The 16,385-nt window shown below is 45.8% G+C and overlaps 2 protein-coding genes across 3 annotated transcripts; one reads left to right on the top strand and one right to left on the bottom strand.

Annotated features, from left to right (window-relative positions):
• The first annotated feature begins 50 nt into the window (after positions 1 to 50).
• On the top strand, positions 51 to 6,425 carry LOC126517734 (THAP domain-containing protein 1-like). 2 transcript variants are annotated; one of them, XM_050167539.3, is made up of 4 exons: positions 51 to 428; positions 2,622 to 2,820; positions 4,757 to 5,062; positions 6,334 to 6,425. In XM_050167539.3, the coding sequence occupies exons 1-3, from the start codon at positions 364 to 366 to the stop codon at positions 5,042 to 5,044; spliced, it is 552 nt and encodes a 183-aa protein (XP_050023496.1). In that variant the 5' UTR covers positions 51 to 363; the 3' UTR covers positions 5,045 to 5,062; positions 6,334 to 6,425. The 2 variants fall into 2 exon arrangements, with proteins under 2 accessions (XP_050023496.1, XP_054920324.1); XM_055064349.2 differs by having other exon boundaries at positions 2,622 to 2,823.
• On the bottom strand, positions 6,280 to 16,271 carry LOC126517733 (protein Hikeshi). Its single transcript, XM_050167538.3, has 4 exons — positions 16,145 to 16,271; positions 15,957 to 16,086; positions 10,562 to 10,669; positions 6,280 to 6,631 (listed from the first exon to the last, which is right to left on the bottom strand). Exons 1-4 carry the CDS (start codon positions 16,178 to 16,180, stop codon positions 6,315 to 6,317), a joined length of 591 nt encoding a protein of 196 aa, XP_050023495.1. The 5' UTR covers positions 16,181 to 16,271; the 3' UTR covers positions 6,280 to 6,314.
• Positions 16,272 to 16,385: the final 114 nt, after the last annotated feature.

Below are 16,385 nucleotides of genomic sequence, written 5' to 3'. Positions count from 1 at the left end.
TAATACGACGACGATGATGATCGGTAGCTACCGAGGCGCCATCCTTGGCGCCATTGCGTTGACGCTTGGACAAATACGCATTTTTTGCCTCTGAGGAAGGACAGCTGTGGCTACCTCCATTGCTGTGAACGTGTTGGCGGTTTGGCGGCATAACTTAACCCGATCTCTGTGTTGAACGCGCATTAGGTTCATCGTCACCCGAAGATCAGACCGGTGTTCCGCATCAGACGTGGCTGTAAGTGGATGCACATGCAAGTATCGCTTCAAAGAGCCGTTCGCCGCAGTAGGCACCCTGCGGTGAGCTAGTCCGCGAGTCCCAGTCTGGTGGATGGAAGAAGCCACCCAAGGACCCACCAACGAAGGATGCCGATCTGCGAAGCATGGAACTGCGAGAACAGCGGCGACTGCCCTGGCACAACTTTCCACAAGTAAGATCTGTGACGGCATGCTCTCGACTACGAAGGGTGTCGGGTGACCTGCCGAAAGCAGCGCGCATTTCGAAGTAACGTCGTCCTTCCGGCCGCAATTTAAGGCGACAATTTCGTTTTCTGCTGGCAGTCTGACAGCTCAATAACTACGGTGGGTTTACCGCGCGCCATCAAGCCCGTATGAACCATCTGCGGCGTGCACATGGCAGTGCCAATTATTGACACTAGTCGTTGGAAGTGCTGCAAACTAGAGGTGGCAAACCAACTATAGCAACGCCTTCGATGCATGTGCATGCTGCTCCGTCAGCATGCATATGTCTCGAATAAGCACATGCTATATTCGGTTTACGACAGCATAGTGACTGCTTTTAGTAAACACAAGACATTAGGGCGGCAAGCTGACGGGGAACGTTAAGTATATCGCAAATGATATAGAATAACCTGAGACTCTTCGGTGTGTCACCGTTGATAGCGCAGGAATGTGAAAGTCAAATGCTAGATTTTGTGTATTTATTTCTGTTGTTTCCGGCACTTTGCAAGAGGAGGGTCAACGACTCCTTTTTTCTTCATTTCATGTTCAGTGCAGCGCATTAGCGTATTAGTGTGTGCGTGCATGTGTGTGTTTCTTGGGCTTGGAACACCTCCAAGCCAGTTTCTTCAGCTCTGTGTGACACCTATGCATAGACGCTATGTTGTGCCCAGACTGCAAGTGTAATGAACATACAGCATTTTAATACTTCTATCACTGAGACATGTTGTATATGTGGGCAGCATCATTGGTAAGAAACGAGTTGTAGAGGTCAGTACAGTTCTCAGTTCTGTGGTTCACTTAATTCTCTGCATTCCACTTTTCAGCAGCTAAGGTTGGCGCTCTTCATTATTTTACCAAGGACGATGTACCAACTGTGTATGCAAGCACTTTCTAGGTGCATGCCTTGTCTTGTGCATTGTAGAACAAACTGGCTGTGCTTGTGTGTATGACGATTTGAAAATAGACCATGCCACCATTATGTTCGTGCAGCAACTAGTAGAAAATCTCCTAATGGTTTGAAAAAATAAGGCACACCAACATTGTTTTTGTCTTTTCGACCTAGCACAAGATGCTGCTCATGCGTTTTATGCACTGGAATCATAGCTTCCAATTGTTTTATCTGATGTCAGGCATGCAAGACCAGTAACAAAGCAGTCTGGCCTCCTGGCTCTTCATGCTTTAGTACAACACCTAAGGCTCTCATGAAGGATTGGGTTTTTCACATAACAGACACACTTAGCTCATTTCATTGGCGGCTCTTCGGATTTGTACTTCAGAATTCGCTGAAGCCATGCAAAGACATGTTCCCAAGTTATTGTGGCATCCTTCATCTGGCTGACCTCCTTTTTCTCTCTCCATAAGAGCAACACAAAAGGAGGACAGGTGTAGCAGGTGCAAGGTTGTGCTGCATAGTTCTAAAAAAAAAAGATGATGCACAAACTAAAACTGTTTTACTCACCTTTGGAACTAAAAGTATATACACATGCGCCCATGTCTACTCACACTCACTCGCTTTCCTGCTCATGGCCACACATACTCACCAGCAGCGTTCACTCACGTCCATAGTCGCTTACCAGCATCTGCTCATACGTTCACTCATACTAAACACATTTGTACTCAAGTCCACTCAAATTGATCAGCCCTCGTGCTCTATCTGACGTCTGTGAAACTGTGTGTGTGGGGGGGGGGGGGGGGGTGAGCATGGGTCAGTGTAGTCATGAATGAGTAATGCTGACCTGTGGTGGAGAAGGTAAAGAATGAAAAGCATGGAGGTCATCGTGCCCAGTTAGTCACACTGCACGTGAGAAGGGGGAAAGAAAGAGAGCCAGTGTACACACACCTGCAGATCAGTGTTCACTCATGTAGAGCCCGTATAGCCCACTTAGCTTTAAGAAATGCATTGGCACTTTGGACACACTATAGTTCTTCAGACAAGGTCCCAATCGCAGGTAACAGACATTGTCACTTAATTTCTTTCACCTTGTTGTTACTTTATGACTTTCATTTGCGCAACCCAGCGGGGCGAGGGCTGTGCTGCTTTACTTTCTGCAAGCGTGCAGAAAGGGAAGGGCTTAGGGAGGGGACAGGATTGGCGCCAATTACAACAAAGATGTCTGTTTGCTGAAAGCGCGTAATAGTGACGCATTTGTGCCTGCGTGCAGGTTCCCAGTGGACTCGCCAATGCTCTTGAAGGCATGGGTACACAACGTGAACCTGCCACCACCTTGGGAACCGACCGAAGACTCGATGCTCTGCTCGGACCACTTCATGGAGCGCTGCTTCATGCGCTCGGGCACCTCCACCAGGCTGCGACCTGATGCCGTGCCCACCATCTTCGCCTACCCAGACGATAGGCAGCAGGTAGCAGTAGAGCACCGTGCATTGGTCTTCCAATCGTCTGTAGCATGATTCTACTCTCTCGTTAAAGCATCTCACTGAGGTGTTAATTTGATAGGCTGTTGATTTGAAGAGATGCTAAGGGCAGACTCAGTATCGACCCAGACTATTAGATTCAAGAATTCAAATAGCGCGTATACGAGGAATAACAACACTTATTGGTGTCTCAAGGAAGAGAGATCGATGTAGGTAATTTCTGCTGCAGTTGGGCCGGTAACAGAAAGCAGATCTTTCTCATTTGCAAACCTCTCAGTTTACTCGACACCCTGTTGGTATGGCATTACATGCACATACCACGTAATGAAATTAAGCCTCATTCTTTTAGCAAGTGAACTCCACACGTTATTTATAGAATTTTAGTTTGTTTAGAAATTGAAAAAATATTCTGTGGAACGTTGGTCATTTTTCTCTAATATTTGTATTTGATTAAAAACTTGCACTATTTGAATACCCACACCTTTCTAGAATCCTCATTATGTCTATTTAGTGACAAGAGATTACTTTGTTACAGAGGTCATGAATGAAGGTACTGTGCAAATATGTAGCCATTGAAAATTGTTCACAACGAATGAGGTTTCTTATGGAGCCGAGTTACTAATCTTGAAGGTCATGCTTTCCCGAGCATTACTGCCTGCTGCAAGTCAGGGGACTGCACAGAGAGGGCTCCACTGTGCTGCAAATAGTTCGAACAGAGCAGTGTGAAGAGGTACCAACAGCAATTTGCATTCGAATTCAATATACGCAGCGATTTATGCTGAATAAAATGCAAAATGAAATGTTGAAATGCAACCTGAACCGTTTTATTGTGAGCGGTTGACCACAATAGGTCAGAATTATTCCAGAGCCCTCCACTTGGCACCTGAAATTACTCACAGCGCAGTTTCAGGTTGTCAAGACACCAATTTATTTTCTTGCCATCTTATGTGCAATGGTGCATGTTACATCATGGCACCTGGTACAATATATTCATAGTGGCGGCACCAGTTTTGTATGTTTACACCACTTTCTTACTTTTGAAGGCTCTGTCCCGAGTGAAAGTGGCACTTTTATCCTTGTGGCAGTAATCTTGTTTTATCTCGAGTTACCAGGGGGTTTTAGAAAGAGTGCACGCAAGTGTCTTTGTGTACCCAAAGCCCCACGCCTTGCTGGCATTCTTCTCTACTCCTTTCGGAATGGTTTGTCCGCCCAGCAGATTGCACCCCCCAACTTTGGGTGTGCAAAACATAAGCCTTGCCAATTGTATTATCTAGCGTCCCTTCAATGCACATTGGTGCAAAGATCAGCCGATCGCGCGTGTATGCCACAGCTCATGAACTGAAAGATTTTGCCGACCACTTCAGTGCTGGCAGGACTTGCTTGCATTTAACTCTTTATTGACAAGTGTTGCCTACAGGCAACACGCACAAAAAAAAAATTTCTTTTTAAGTTTTCCCATTGGGTACGAAGTTTCTGGCTAAATGCCTTGGGCTAATGCTGAATGCCAGGCACCAAGTGTCGTTTCATGGTTTAGAGCAGGAACACAGGACGAGAAAAGAAGTTTGGCACGCGTCTCTCTTTATTTTGAAAGCACGGTCAGGCGAGACGGACCGACACGAGATCTCCCGACGCAGTAGGGTCACGCGCATGACGTAACAAAAATAAAATTCACATCTATTGTTGACATATGACAAGAGCTGTCTGTACGTATTCTAAATGAAACATTACGTGGCTTGGGGTGCAGTCTACTTCCAATTTCTGGCCTTGGGTTTCCTCCCTATCGTTTAAAAATTTTCCGCTATATATATTTTTTCTTTTCCTTGATTATACTTATATATGTTCTGCACACTTAGATGGAAAATAATGTTTTTTGCTGATAATTTATGTGTGCCATCATTAATGGGTTAACGGGTGTGTGTTCCAGGACGTGATAGAGACTGTTTCGGACAATTCTGCTGGGCCAACCAAGAGCAGCGAAGGCAGCGAGTCGTCGTCTTTGGACCACAGCTACGGCACGCCCAAGGCCGCGCCGGCTGCTACCGCAGTGGCACGGGAGGCCTCGGTGCGCAGGGTGCGTGTCCCCGAGGAAGGAGAATCAATCCGCAAGAAGCTCAAGTTGTCGAGACAGCGAGTGCGCCGGCTTGAAGAGCGCGTGTCCATGCTGAACGACATGGTCTACTCGCTCCTCAACCAGACCATCATGGAGATGTAGGCACGACTGTACGGATGAGTGCGTCTGCTTTCTCTATACAGGCTTGTATTTTAAATAAGAGGAGGTGGGGGGGGGGGTTGCTGGCATAGTGTAGTACAGGCAAGCAGCCAGCTAGGCTTTGCAGGCACAAATAGCAGTACGATCATTCCCTGTCCGGTTCTCGACCAACAAAGCAGTCTTGTTGTACTAGTGAAGTGCATACAATATGGGGGAACACAAATAGGACACACGAAAACGCAGACAAGCCGCTGTGTACATGCGCTGCATGGTGCATATATATAATGTCAGGATATAATTTGTAGTTATCTACCGTTTCTTTCGAAAACATTGAAACTGACAGCAGCACTGCTTTGGTATCTTTGTTGGATTACGTTGCTGTTTGTGTGGTAACCGTATAATGTTGGGGTTAACTTCTGCAGTAGGCATAGAAAGTGGTCGCTCGAAGATTCAAGGATGGAAAGTTTATGTTGCTTTGGGGACGAGCTTGGTGTATTGTAGAGACTAAAAGGAGGAACATGAATCAGTGTTTGCTGATCTGACCACTTTCTTCCATGCCTGTGCAGAGAGAGCTGAGGCAACTATAATTAGATCCCATGCATTGTGAAGCTCCAAAGATTAAGAACAGCTGCAAGCAACACCAAAGGACTCTCAAGATTTTTAGCCAGGACATTTGGCAATGATGTGAAAAGGCAGGAGTCAACATTTAGGCATTTCTTGGTCTTCAAGCTTTAACCTGTACAGATTTTAAACAAGGAATTGAGGTCGACTTCCGTGTATCCGCTTCAAATGCGCCGTTGGGCTAGTTGGCGCAGCAATAAAAGCACGATGACACGGACAGGTGGGCGCCACTCCCAGGGGTCAGCGTTCTCGTGTGATCACTTTCACTAGGTTCCGCGTGTGCATGCATTGGATTCATTGGCATATACGGCCAACTGTGCTTCTGGTACCAGGCCAAGCTTGAAATTTTCACCGTCTCGAGAATGCTGTGGGCCATATGCTTCAATGCATCCGATGCGGAGTGAAGCAAACTCTTGCAAAAGTGATTGTATCCCCAAGAGTGATTGCCAAAGACTAGCATGTCAGGCCTTTACTCCTACAAAAATTGTTTTAAATAAATAGGTTAGATTCAACATTCTCTCCATACCACTATCGAAGTCATGTTGTTGGGAGTTTGGCTGCATTGTCTCGTTGATGAGTTTACCTTATTCTAGTTTGAATAATCAGAGAATGCATCGTTTTCGTAACAAAAGATATACAAAACATGCTCGCTTTATTGTGTGCCCTTCCAGAAATTAGGGTTCTGCTCGAGTCGGCGCCGGAAGTTGGAGTACCACTGCTCAAGCGCCCGCATGGGGAAGAAGCTCTCGCCCGGATGGGTGGGCACACTGACGGAGCCCCCGTACGAGGCCAGGTGGTTGAAGAGGCTCTCGGCCATCTTGGTGCAAAACTCGGTGTGCGAGTCGACGGCCGACGCGTCTCCCAAGGGAGGCGCCTGGAACTGGATCTGGGCCAGTGGCTCGACCGAGATGCCCAGCTGGGCCACGCTGCTGAAGCCGTGCGCCGAGAATGCATGCATCTCCGAACACTCTGCGAACACAAGCATGTTTGGGCGAGTTGGCACTCGTTCGTGGCAGAAAACGGCATGCACGACACGAGGGAGGAACTACGCTTGATCCTGTGCGGCCTCTCTCTGTGTAGTTTTGTTGAGTTCTGTGCATCTGCCACGGTTTCCTGGATGCAATTTGTGCCGCTCATCTTCGCCGTTGTGACAAGGCCTCACTAAATGTACATTTGCCAAGGAAATGCTGCAAAGTTAGTGTCGCAGAAAAACTAGCAAGATGAAGCAGCTCCCAGAACTTTGTGTGCACACTCCGGAGGTGAGGCAAAACACCCTGTGCTTATGATGTGGTACACACCAGATACCTAATGTGCTAAACACGCCAGGAAGGCTGCTATTAAAACCTAACTCTTGAAAGACTTTGGCGCTGTGGTTTAATGTGGTGCATTTAGTGAAACCAATGCTCCTTTCACGTAGGAATGTTTCCTCATTGGCCAACAACAGGATGATTGCAATGGCCAGCTGGAAACTTGACATTTATTACAAGTTTTGCGAATATTGGTCCAGGTCTGCAATTAAAATCGCACGTAATTTAGGTGCATATTGCCATGGCCTACAGCAGTATTCGCTTGATCCTAACATGAGGTGCGCACCCGGTTTCTGTATGTCCAAAGTAGAAAACCAACATATAAATTACATTAAAGGTCCTAAATAAGGTATATATACGACGGGCACTTAATATGAAAGCAAAAAAATTGGGCACAGATTGTACAATAGCAGCCAGTTTACTAAAATCGGCTTCGCCGCAATACAGGTGAGTTATGCGGTAAAGCATACAAATGCTGTAAAAACAGTTATGGTTTCACATCCAATTGCACTGTGCAGCCAATTTCCTGCCCAGTTTTTTTCTGAAAGAAGTGTGTGCGTTACAATTAGGTAATTGGACATTGTGGGCTGTTGTTATTGATTGACAATCTTCTTAGGGCAGGCCAAAATAGGCATTTTTGACACATTCGCTGTCCCCTAAGCTCCACCGAGACATGCTGCCACTAGAAGAGTCACCATTGGGGTCAGGCCCATGAATGCCAACTGGTTAAGTTCGAATTAACCGAAACATGTAGGTAACCGGAGTCGAACTGACTGAAGTCTACTGTGTACAAATTACTTCATTACTGTGCCAATTAATTTCTAACTCAAATGCAGTCACATTCACTTAACACAATCCCAGATATAATAATTTATTTCCAGATTTCACTGCATTTACAATTTTCTGGCCCTGCCCGTTGAAATTGCATCCACATGTAACGAACATTTTCAAAAGTGCGATACTGTTTTCGCAAACAGTTCAGACCCAGTCACAATAAAAGGAGGACAGGCGGGAAGTTCCAAAGCACGGAAGCGTGACTGAACTGGGCACACAGCACCGCAACCCGCTCCAGTCCAACCACGACGAAACTACAACCGCCATGCGCCAGTTTCAGAAGCTACGGAAAAAGTAGCTAGTTTTCAACATTGCTGTCGAAGTGTGTCTCCAGCGTGCTTCAGCAGCATACAGTCTATGAGCAGCCATGGCCTCCGAGATAGCAGTGGCACGCGTTCTGGTACCATCTCTGACTCCATGACAGTGGCGCTCATTTTATGTGCAGTTGTCCATGCGGCACCATGTCCGCTCTGGCTATTTGGACAATATGGATGAATTCAGACCAACAGTTGCTCAAGCGCTGCCATCTTGTCATTGTCATCGATACATACGTGGTCCGAGACGACATGAATGCAGCACAGTGCACCATGGCAAAGTTGCATTAAGTCGGCGATTACTATGCCATTATAGGGAGATCACGGTACGTCGATGCTTCGTTTACGTTGTTGCAGAGGATTCATGATGCCGTTCTGCCTTTCAAACTTCACACTGTTTCAGCTAAAGCAACATGGAAAACGTAACTTTGCAGCTTTCGGTGCACGTGTGGCTGATGCTCTCGCTCCGTGGTCCTAGAACAAGAGTTGCAAGATTTTGAAGAGAAAACTCAATTTTTTTTCTGGTCCTCAACTTCGAAGTCTCGCAGCTCTTGTTTTAGGGTAGGCAGAGCAATAAGATTATTTGGAGGAGCGCTAAACGACGGGACAAGGAAAGACAAGACGAGGGGACAGTGTTGTGCTCTTGTGCTGTCTTCCTTGTCTCGTCATGTGGCACTCCTCCAAATGAGTTTCAAGATGTACCAACAAGCTCATTTTTCAACCCTTCTGCCATAAGGTTGGTCTCGTGGCATTCCTTGATTCATACAGACGCCACTGATACACTGTTTAGCATAATCTGAGGAACTGATATTTTGCAACTCTTTGCAGAATATTAGTTAAAGGAAGCTTGCATAAAATTACAACCAAAAGAAATAAACAAATATGGACCTCATATTTGAAATAAGCACATAACATTACATATATGTGCAATTCTTCAGCATTAAACCTCAAAGAATAGATTTAAAGAAATTTTTCGGCCAGGACCCATGTGTCCCCTCAATAACTTTTCTAAACTGAATAGGTCAAGATGGCAACACTCAGTTCCTTCATTGCTGATGGACCGTGTGCATAAAAGCTGTGAGCCCCGTTTTTCTAATGATTAGAGAGAATGTTTAGAAGAATGTTGACACCCTCAACCCATTCGAACAGGTGTCACAATGGCAAGACAGCACTTTAGGTGCTTAGCAGCTTTGCAGTGCACCATGTTTTGCCACAACTACACCGAATGTTGTGAATTACACTTGCAACAAACTTCCGTACAGAAAACACCTGAATTAAAAGCAAAGCAGGTCACGTGTGCAGCATCCACACAAAAGCTGCGCGAAGTAATGTCTGCATAATGCATGCACTCTTAACCCTTTCGCTGTCACCGACGTACCGGTACGTTTTCGCGCTTCCCCCCCACAGTGTCACCGACGTACCGGTACGTTCTCTATCGTGCGTTCGAAATTTCGCGCCTGAGCGCAAAGCTGGCGCTCCTGAACTGGCCCCTCCATCTGTTGACTCTTTCTACAAGTTCGTATTTTCGCCTCGACCCATGTCAGTCACGTATTGAAGAGTACGGTGCGACTGCCACTCGCCCCTCTCTCTTTGCTGAGTGGCGCGGTGGCTCCGCGTTTGCTGTATCATGCGTCGCGCGCGTGTGGTTATGGGTTCAAGGGTCGTTCTGGCATCTCTGCGGGTTTGAAGGTTTTTATTTTTATTCTGTTGGTGTGTCTGCTACGGCACGTCAAGTTCAGCGGCACGCGCCGCGCCGTTGCCTCTCCAAAAAGAGTGACTCGACTGCTGCTTTCGCTCTCTCGCCGCACCCTCGCTTCCGACCTGCAGCAGTAAACGTAAAGCCCTTCGAACTTTGTTTTATCCTTTTTCCATCTCCCTCTGTCTTCTTGATCACGCAACGTCCCATTTCTCTCCGTTGTGCGGGCGACTGAAAGCGCATCCTTCCTGCGCGCGGTTACTTTCGGATGGCTGAGCGCGCGGACCTTCGTCTGCTCATTGGAGCGGTGGCTCAATTCCGATTCAGAGTACGAGCCGAGCTCGGATTCAGACTCGGACAGTCTCATGCGAGGAAGAGGGGAGTTCCGCATCGTCAGATTCGGATGTTGAACGGATGTTATAGTCAGGCTGGTGATGATGATGATGTTTACTAACAACAGCTGCAGAACACTGAAATGTGCATATTGCAGTGACTATGTTGTTTGTATACCAATCACAATCAAAAATAAATTGCTATGTTCATTCCCTGTTATGCTCGTTCCCTGAAACCAAGCCGACACTGGGGGGGCGTCACGGCCAGAAAGGTCCGACAGCGAAAGGGTTAAGAGACGAGAAGATGCCAGTACGGATTAGAAAGCTTCAGTGTGCAAAATTAACAAATGAACTCCCAGCTGTGCAGAAGAAGCACTGAGGTGCTACCACAGCCAATGCAGGGCAGCGTAAATCACCTTTTCTGTGCTTGGAGATCCGGAAGATTGCACTGGGCTTGGCATTAGAGATGAAGCCAAGAAGCTGCCAGTTGCCTACCGCTTCAGGGCTGGGATAGCAGAAGTACACTGTGCAACAAAAGAGCGTCAAGCAGGCGTTTAAAAGCGGGCGATTGATAAATCGTTCACAAGGTGTTACCACCAGAAGCATGAAGCAGTTTTCTCAACTCATTGCTCACGGCAGGGCAAAATGGTTGTTAGCTGGGCCTGCAGGTATGACGATACAATACGGCAGACAGTGCAAAAACGGGACAAGAAATCAACGCTTTATGGACGAGACATATAAATACCAGAAGGAAATGTTTGTTTTTCATCTGAGTGTGCAAACTACACTGAGAATGAGCATATTCGATGGCAAGAAATAAATATTTTGCTGAAACTTTTTCAGCAATAAGGGGGCAACACCAGGCAGAACTTTGGAAGCAAGCTTCATTCCCAAGCCACTTGTGGCTTTGTTTGGAGCTTGTACAGACAGTTATTGTCTGATATGAAACATAGGTGTATGTTGTAGTTGCTTTACATTACCTGTGCGATACCACTGCGAGTTGTGTGCCAGACTTCTTTATCCTTGTCCTCTGCTCATGCTTTAGTCCAAAAAACAACACTTGCCGCCCGTCATTCAGTGTTGGCCAAAGGATTAAGGGAAAGGGCTACACGGACGCTGCATCGTCTGTTCCCTTGACGTTTTGTCTAGTTTCTGCACTGTTTACAGCATTGTCTGGTAGGACATCATTGAAAATTGAAATGTTCCCTTTGAATTGGGTAATAGTGTTAGGTTTGCAAACAAAGAGATAGGAAAGAACTTGCTGGAAGCTTCCAGCAGGAGGGCCTCAATGCCTGCCTTCTCTGAAGGGAAAGAAGGATGCATAGACAAAGGATAGTAAAAGAAGAGAATGTATAATGAAAACAAAATTGGGCAGGAACCATTGGAGGATGATTATCAGTCAAGCAATAGCTTTCCACAAGACCTGCCGAAATGTGCGTTGCGCGAGGCACTCATTGGTTAGCTCTGTTGGTTCACACTGCGAGGCATGTGGGCGCCGTGGCATTGCACAACCTCCGGGTGCATTACAAGCCGCATTCAAATTCTTGCAATGCCGCACATACTGTGCATTGGTATCGGGATCGGCCTACAGTGTGACCACCTTCGAGCACACCGTCTCCAGGATTCGCTGAACTTTGGCTGTTCTCTGAGATCAGCCTGGTTTACTCAGCCAGACAGCCATCTATGCAAAGTGGAGGGGAAGGGTTGCTTTAAAACGAAACATGCATGCACTAGAGAACAGCCCGAGAACAACACATGCATGCGTTACAACCGTGGTTACAACGTATGTGCAGGCGGCCCGCAAACTTGCACAGAATTGGGCAAGATTATCTCCTCACAGACAACTTTTCCTGACAACGAAGAGAAAGCTGTGGAGGCAAAGCATGCACAAGAGCACTCCTGAATGTAGTTCCAAAGTGCAATTCGCACTGGTTTAGGCTGGGGAGCAGACTTCTTATTTATTATGGTGTGTACACTTTCAGGGTCGATTTCCTTTGCCGTATGCAACCGCCCAGGGTCGATTTTTTTTATTGCCGATTTAAATTCTTCGGAGGGGCCTGTTTCGAAAAAGTTTACTGTAATTTTTCTAGGGTGACCATAAAATGAGTAAAAAATATTTTGCATTACTATATATGTACTATTTATTCATGAATAACAACAATAATATAAGAAAATAAACTTATAAAAATCAAAAATTTTATTCATCATTATACGCATAGTTTGAGGCTTAGGAAATGCATGCACGAGAATATTTCGCAAGTCTCAAACGTTCGTGCTCTTACACAAACATTTACACCCATAGCGTAATCGAACTGCGTAGGCGAGCACACTAAAAAATACTGTGTGGTTGTGTGCCCATCAAAAAAGCAAAACGTGTGATAAACTTTCGTTAATCTTCATCTTATCGCCAACAAGAGGCAATTAGTTTTCGCGAGTCTCCAAAAAAAAAAAAGAGGGAAATGCGTGCGCAGCGGTATCCTTCGTATGCGCAACCCTGCGAGTAAGAAACGAGCGAGTAACAGGCGGTCACCCTTCGAGAGATTAGTAACAAAATAGCCACCAGTTTTGCGAGCGCAAGAAGCTGAAACCGCTTCCGGAACAAAACTCAACCTAACTACCGCCGCCCATGTGCCAATGCACGAGCGGTAGTATACAGACGCGCCGGAGTAAACATACTAGCTCTAAAACAAACCATGCTAAGAAAAGACAGGGAGGCACAAGAAAAAGATTCCCTGTATTCCCGCATAGTGGCACCGCATGCAAAGAAAAATGAGAAAATTGGCGCGCCTTTTAGACATACAGACGGCGCCGTATATTTACGTCATTGACCCTGAAAAAGTTTAAATAAGAAAAACTATACACCACTGAATGTATCATGTTGACTTAATTTTTGGCTTTTCTATTCCGTGTGTTCACAAATCTGAAACCATTGCATGTGGAAGCTATGTGGAAGGCTCTGAATTAATTTTAACCACCTGGGGTTCTCTTCAACATGCACAAGCGTTTCTGTGTTTTACAGGGAGACCGCAAGTTAAAGCAAAATTCAGGCAACATTATTTCATTCTTTCTAAATATTTGTGCCAAGCTAGTGCTTCAGAAGGGAGAAAGAAAACGGTCGTCTCCTGTCTTATATTTTCATGCAACTCCTTGTAGACTACAAGCACATTGCCTTTAATGCTTTTCAATATTAACTTGGACTCAATTACATCAAATACTCTTCCCAGATATAAATTCAGATGCATATGGAACAGTGTGGAAATAGTTTAATCATCTTGTTCCTGTTAGCTTTAAAGAAAATTAACACTAATCTGATCTAGGTCCATTGTGTTTTCACAGATGATAAAAAACATAAGTGTGTTTTTTATGCTGCAAACTGACAAAATCCAGGATGCAGCATTGAAATGTCAACAAAGTTGTATCCAATGGAAAAATAGTTTCGTTATATCTAATATGCGTTGTAAGCACACATTTGTTGCTTGCTGATAACAGTGAAATGATTAACTTCATTATATCCAATAATTTGTTATACCGAGGTTCGACCTTGATCTCTGCATGTTTAGGCAAAGAAAAATTTTTTTCCCCACAAGATACACGTGTGGGTTGTTACTTTTCCCATGTACACCTGCAAGCAAAAGTTCAGTGAACAAGGCATCAGCTAAAAGTGCAAATTTCTACTGGCACAGCTCCATCACATGGCATTGCTGCAACACATTGCGTTGGTAGAGCATGCACACGTAGGCTGAGCCACTTAATTTCAGCCGCAATGCCGAGGATACGATTTTTTTTTTACCTGCCACCACTGGTCTCCAGACTTTATCTTGCAAGTGTACATACAGATGCTTACTTTCTCATCGAACCATGGTACATAAACAAAAAGTTGGTTTTTCATGTTAACACACCAGTCAATAATACGAACTGACTTGAAGAAAAAAATATTTATGTCTCTGGGCTGTCTTCGAACTCTACGCATCTTTCACGAAGTTTAGTAGTTCAACAGAATCCTAAATCTCCTTTTTCATAGTAGCATCATTGCATATAGACCACCACTTTAAAATTGGTGTGCCACGCTGCACCACTAAGCAGTACCACGAATCCTTCGTCCCGAAAACCCGAGTATACAGGAATCATCTGCCTGCCTCTGTCACCTCAATCTCAAACTCTGCATCATTCAAGACTGCTGTTGAAGATCTGCCACAACAATTCTCTTCACGTTACAAAACTTGATGCTCTCTCCAATGCCTCGTGGCCATCTGAGTTCATAAGTGAATGAATATATAAATAAAAATGAATGTCTATATTTGCTGCATGTCAGCTCCACTGTAGTCATGTGTGCAGCGAATGCACTCTATACAATTCCTTCAACTGCAAAGGTATTGGCACATAGAACTGTCGTGGCCGAGAGTGTTAAGCCCAAACGCCAGGAGAGCGATTTTATGCGCGACGGCAACAAGTGAAGGCGTTGAGCAACGAAATGGGCCGTCGCATGAACAAGTCGCTTGTTCTTGTCGCTTGATTGCTTGGTTCTGGAAACCTAGAATTTTTCACTCGTCACCCGGAAATGCTATGAGCAACTAGCTAATCGTCGCTTGACGCTGTCGTGCACCAGATTGCTTGCATGAGGTTTACACTTAAGTGAAAAATAGGAGGCGCTGTCATGACTTGAAGGCAGAACAACTGCGCATGCTCACAATATGTGCTGTTGTGATTCCGCCTCCCCCCCCCCCCCCCCTACGATGAATTACATGTCACTGACGATAGTGCTTGTCTCATAAAAGCTGCTGTCAAAATGGAATGGTGGACATGTAAGCACCTCTATTTCATTGTTTGTACTTATTACCCATACAAAGATACAAAGATATGAGTAATACGAATTGGAAAGCGCTTTCAACTGAGATTGGCAATTTACTATGCCCAGACTTTTGGAGCCAACTTGGCTGCATCCCCAGGAGTTAGCTGTAAGCTGCATTGCTTACAATCAATCATTAACATTCACAGACAAAACTAAGCTGGCTCAGAAAAGTAGTTTAATAAATCCCCGGTTTGAATTGGCAACACAGCCTGCTTAGTAATGAATAACCCTGTCTTAATTTTCAGCTTCCATAGAGATGAGTACCTTCAAAATGTGATGACTGCACGAATCATGTAACACTTGTTTTTGATCAATATGGAACCAGTGGTCAGGCAGCAGAGTTGGAATAATTGGTTATGATGCCTCCATCGATAGAACTACCGAGATACTGCGTGCCATAAGAAGAGGTGCGTCAAGAAACAAACGATGACCGTTGTCACTGAATCTGCCGGCAGGAAAATCGGCTGACGCTTTCAACACGTACTCGACGCTGATCCATGAGGGAGCTGCTTGGCGAACAAGATTCACACCACGATCTCACCGATCGACTTCTGGCTAGCCCACGTTAGCCAGACTTGTAAAGATCGGCGTGCATGGAACCTGAGCCGGACTTTAATACGGTAGTCGTCTAAAATGATGTGCCAGCCGAAGTACATCCGTTACCAAATAATCGCGAATGCACTCTCTTGCATAACATGCTCACATAACTGCCGCAGTACAAATCTCACGTCGGTTCGAGCGAAATAAGCGCCAGTTCATCGACAATGAGCCAGGCGGTACGGTTACGTATATCATCGCGCACGTTAATTTAGATGGTTTGGCCACAGAAAAGCGATGTTTGACTCAGCCCAAGGATCGCCAAGGCCTGCTGGACAACTATAAGAAGCGCCGCGCCCACACGGCATGTGTCGCTCTGCAAGACAGGTTCGTATGTTGTTTTTGTTTCGTCTGTGGCATCATACCTGAGCCGCCAAAGCCCTCTGGGAAGGGTTGTGTGCCCGTGAGGAAGACCACTATGTGGTTGATGCTGTCAGGATCGGGGATGTTGATGAGAAACTTGGTCTGGTCGACGGTCTGGAAGTCCGTCTGCACCTGCACTAGGAATAATGGCGCCGTTAGCAACACCACGACGCCTCGGCGGCTCACCTACCAGGCGTCCCGTTACGATCGCACCGAAGATGCTCATGTTGCAGCCGACTGGCACGCCAAGCTGTCACGAGGACGGGTGTGTGCTTGCTTCGGAAACCACGCCAACCACGTTCGCCCACGGACGCACCGGTTTATATATGGCGGTGATGATGATGATGGGGTTAGTTACCTTTGAAACGCGTCGAAACAACAAAGATGACCCACAATGGGAGAAAAAGTTTAAAAATGCAAGCTCTAGGCAA

Source organism: Dermacentor andersoni, chromosome 11 (assembly GCF_023375885.2).
Source record: "Dermacentor andersoni chromosome 11, qqDerAnde1_hic_scaffold, whole genome shotgun sequence".
NCBI classification, from domain to species: domain Eukaryota; kingdom Metazoa; phylum Arthropoda; class Arachnida; order Ixodida; family Ixodidae; genus Dermacentor; species Dermacentor andersoni.
This window is presented reverse-complemented; position numbering and strand designations above follow the sequence as displayed.

Excerpts from the sequence above, each read along its gene's own strand:
- LOC126517733 (XM_050167538.3), bottom strand. The coding sequence starts at position 16,180 with ATGAGCATCTTCGGTGCGATCGTAACGGGACGCCTG. Across the intron at positions 16,087-16,144 it reads CGATCGTAACGGGACGCCTG|GTGCAGACGGACTTCCAGAC; the intron begins GTAGGTGAGCCG and ends TTCCTAGTGCAG. Across the intron at positions 6,632-10,561 it reads GATCTCCAAGCACAGAAAAG|AGTGTTCGGAGATGCATGCA; the intron begins GTGATTTACGCT and ends TTGTGTTCGCAG.
- LOC126517734 (XM_055064349.2), top strand. The coding sequence starts at position 364 with ATGCCGATCTGCGAAGCATGGAACTGCGAGAACAGCGGCGACTGCCCT. Across the intron at positions 429-2,621 it reads CCTGGCACAACTTTCCACAA|GTTCCCAGTGGACTCGCCAA; the intron begins GTAAGATCTGTG and ends GCCTGCGTGCAG. Across the intron at positions 2,824-4,756 it reads CAGACGATAGGCAGCAGGTA|GACGTGATAGAGACTGTTTC; the intron begins GCAGTAGAGCAC and ends TGTGTGTTCCAG.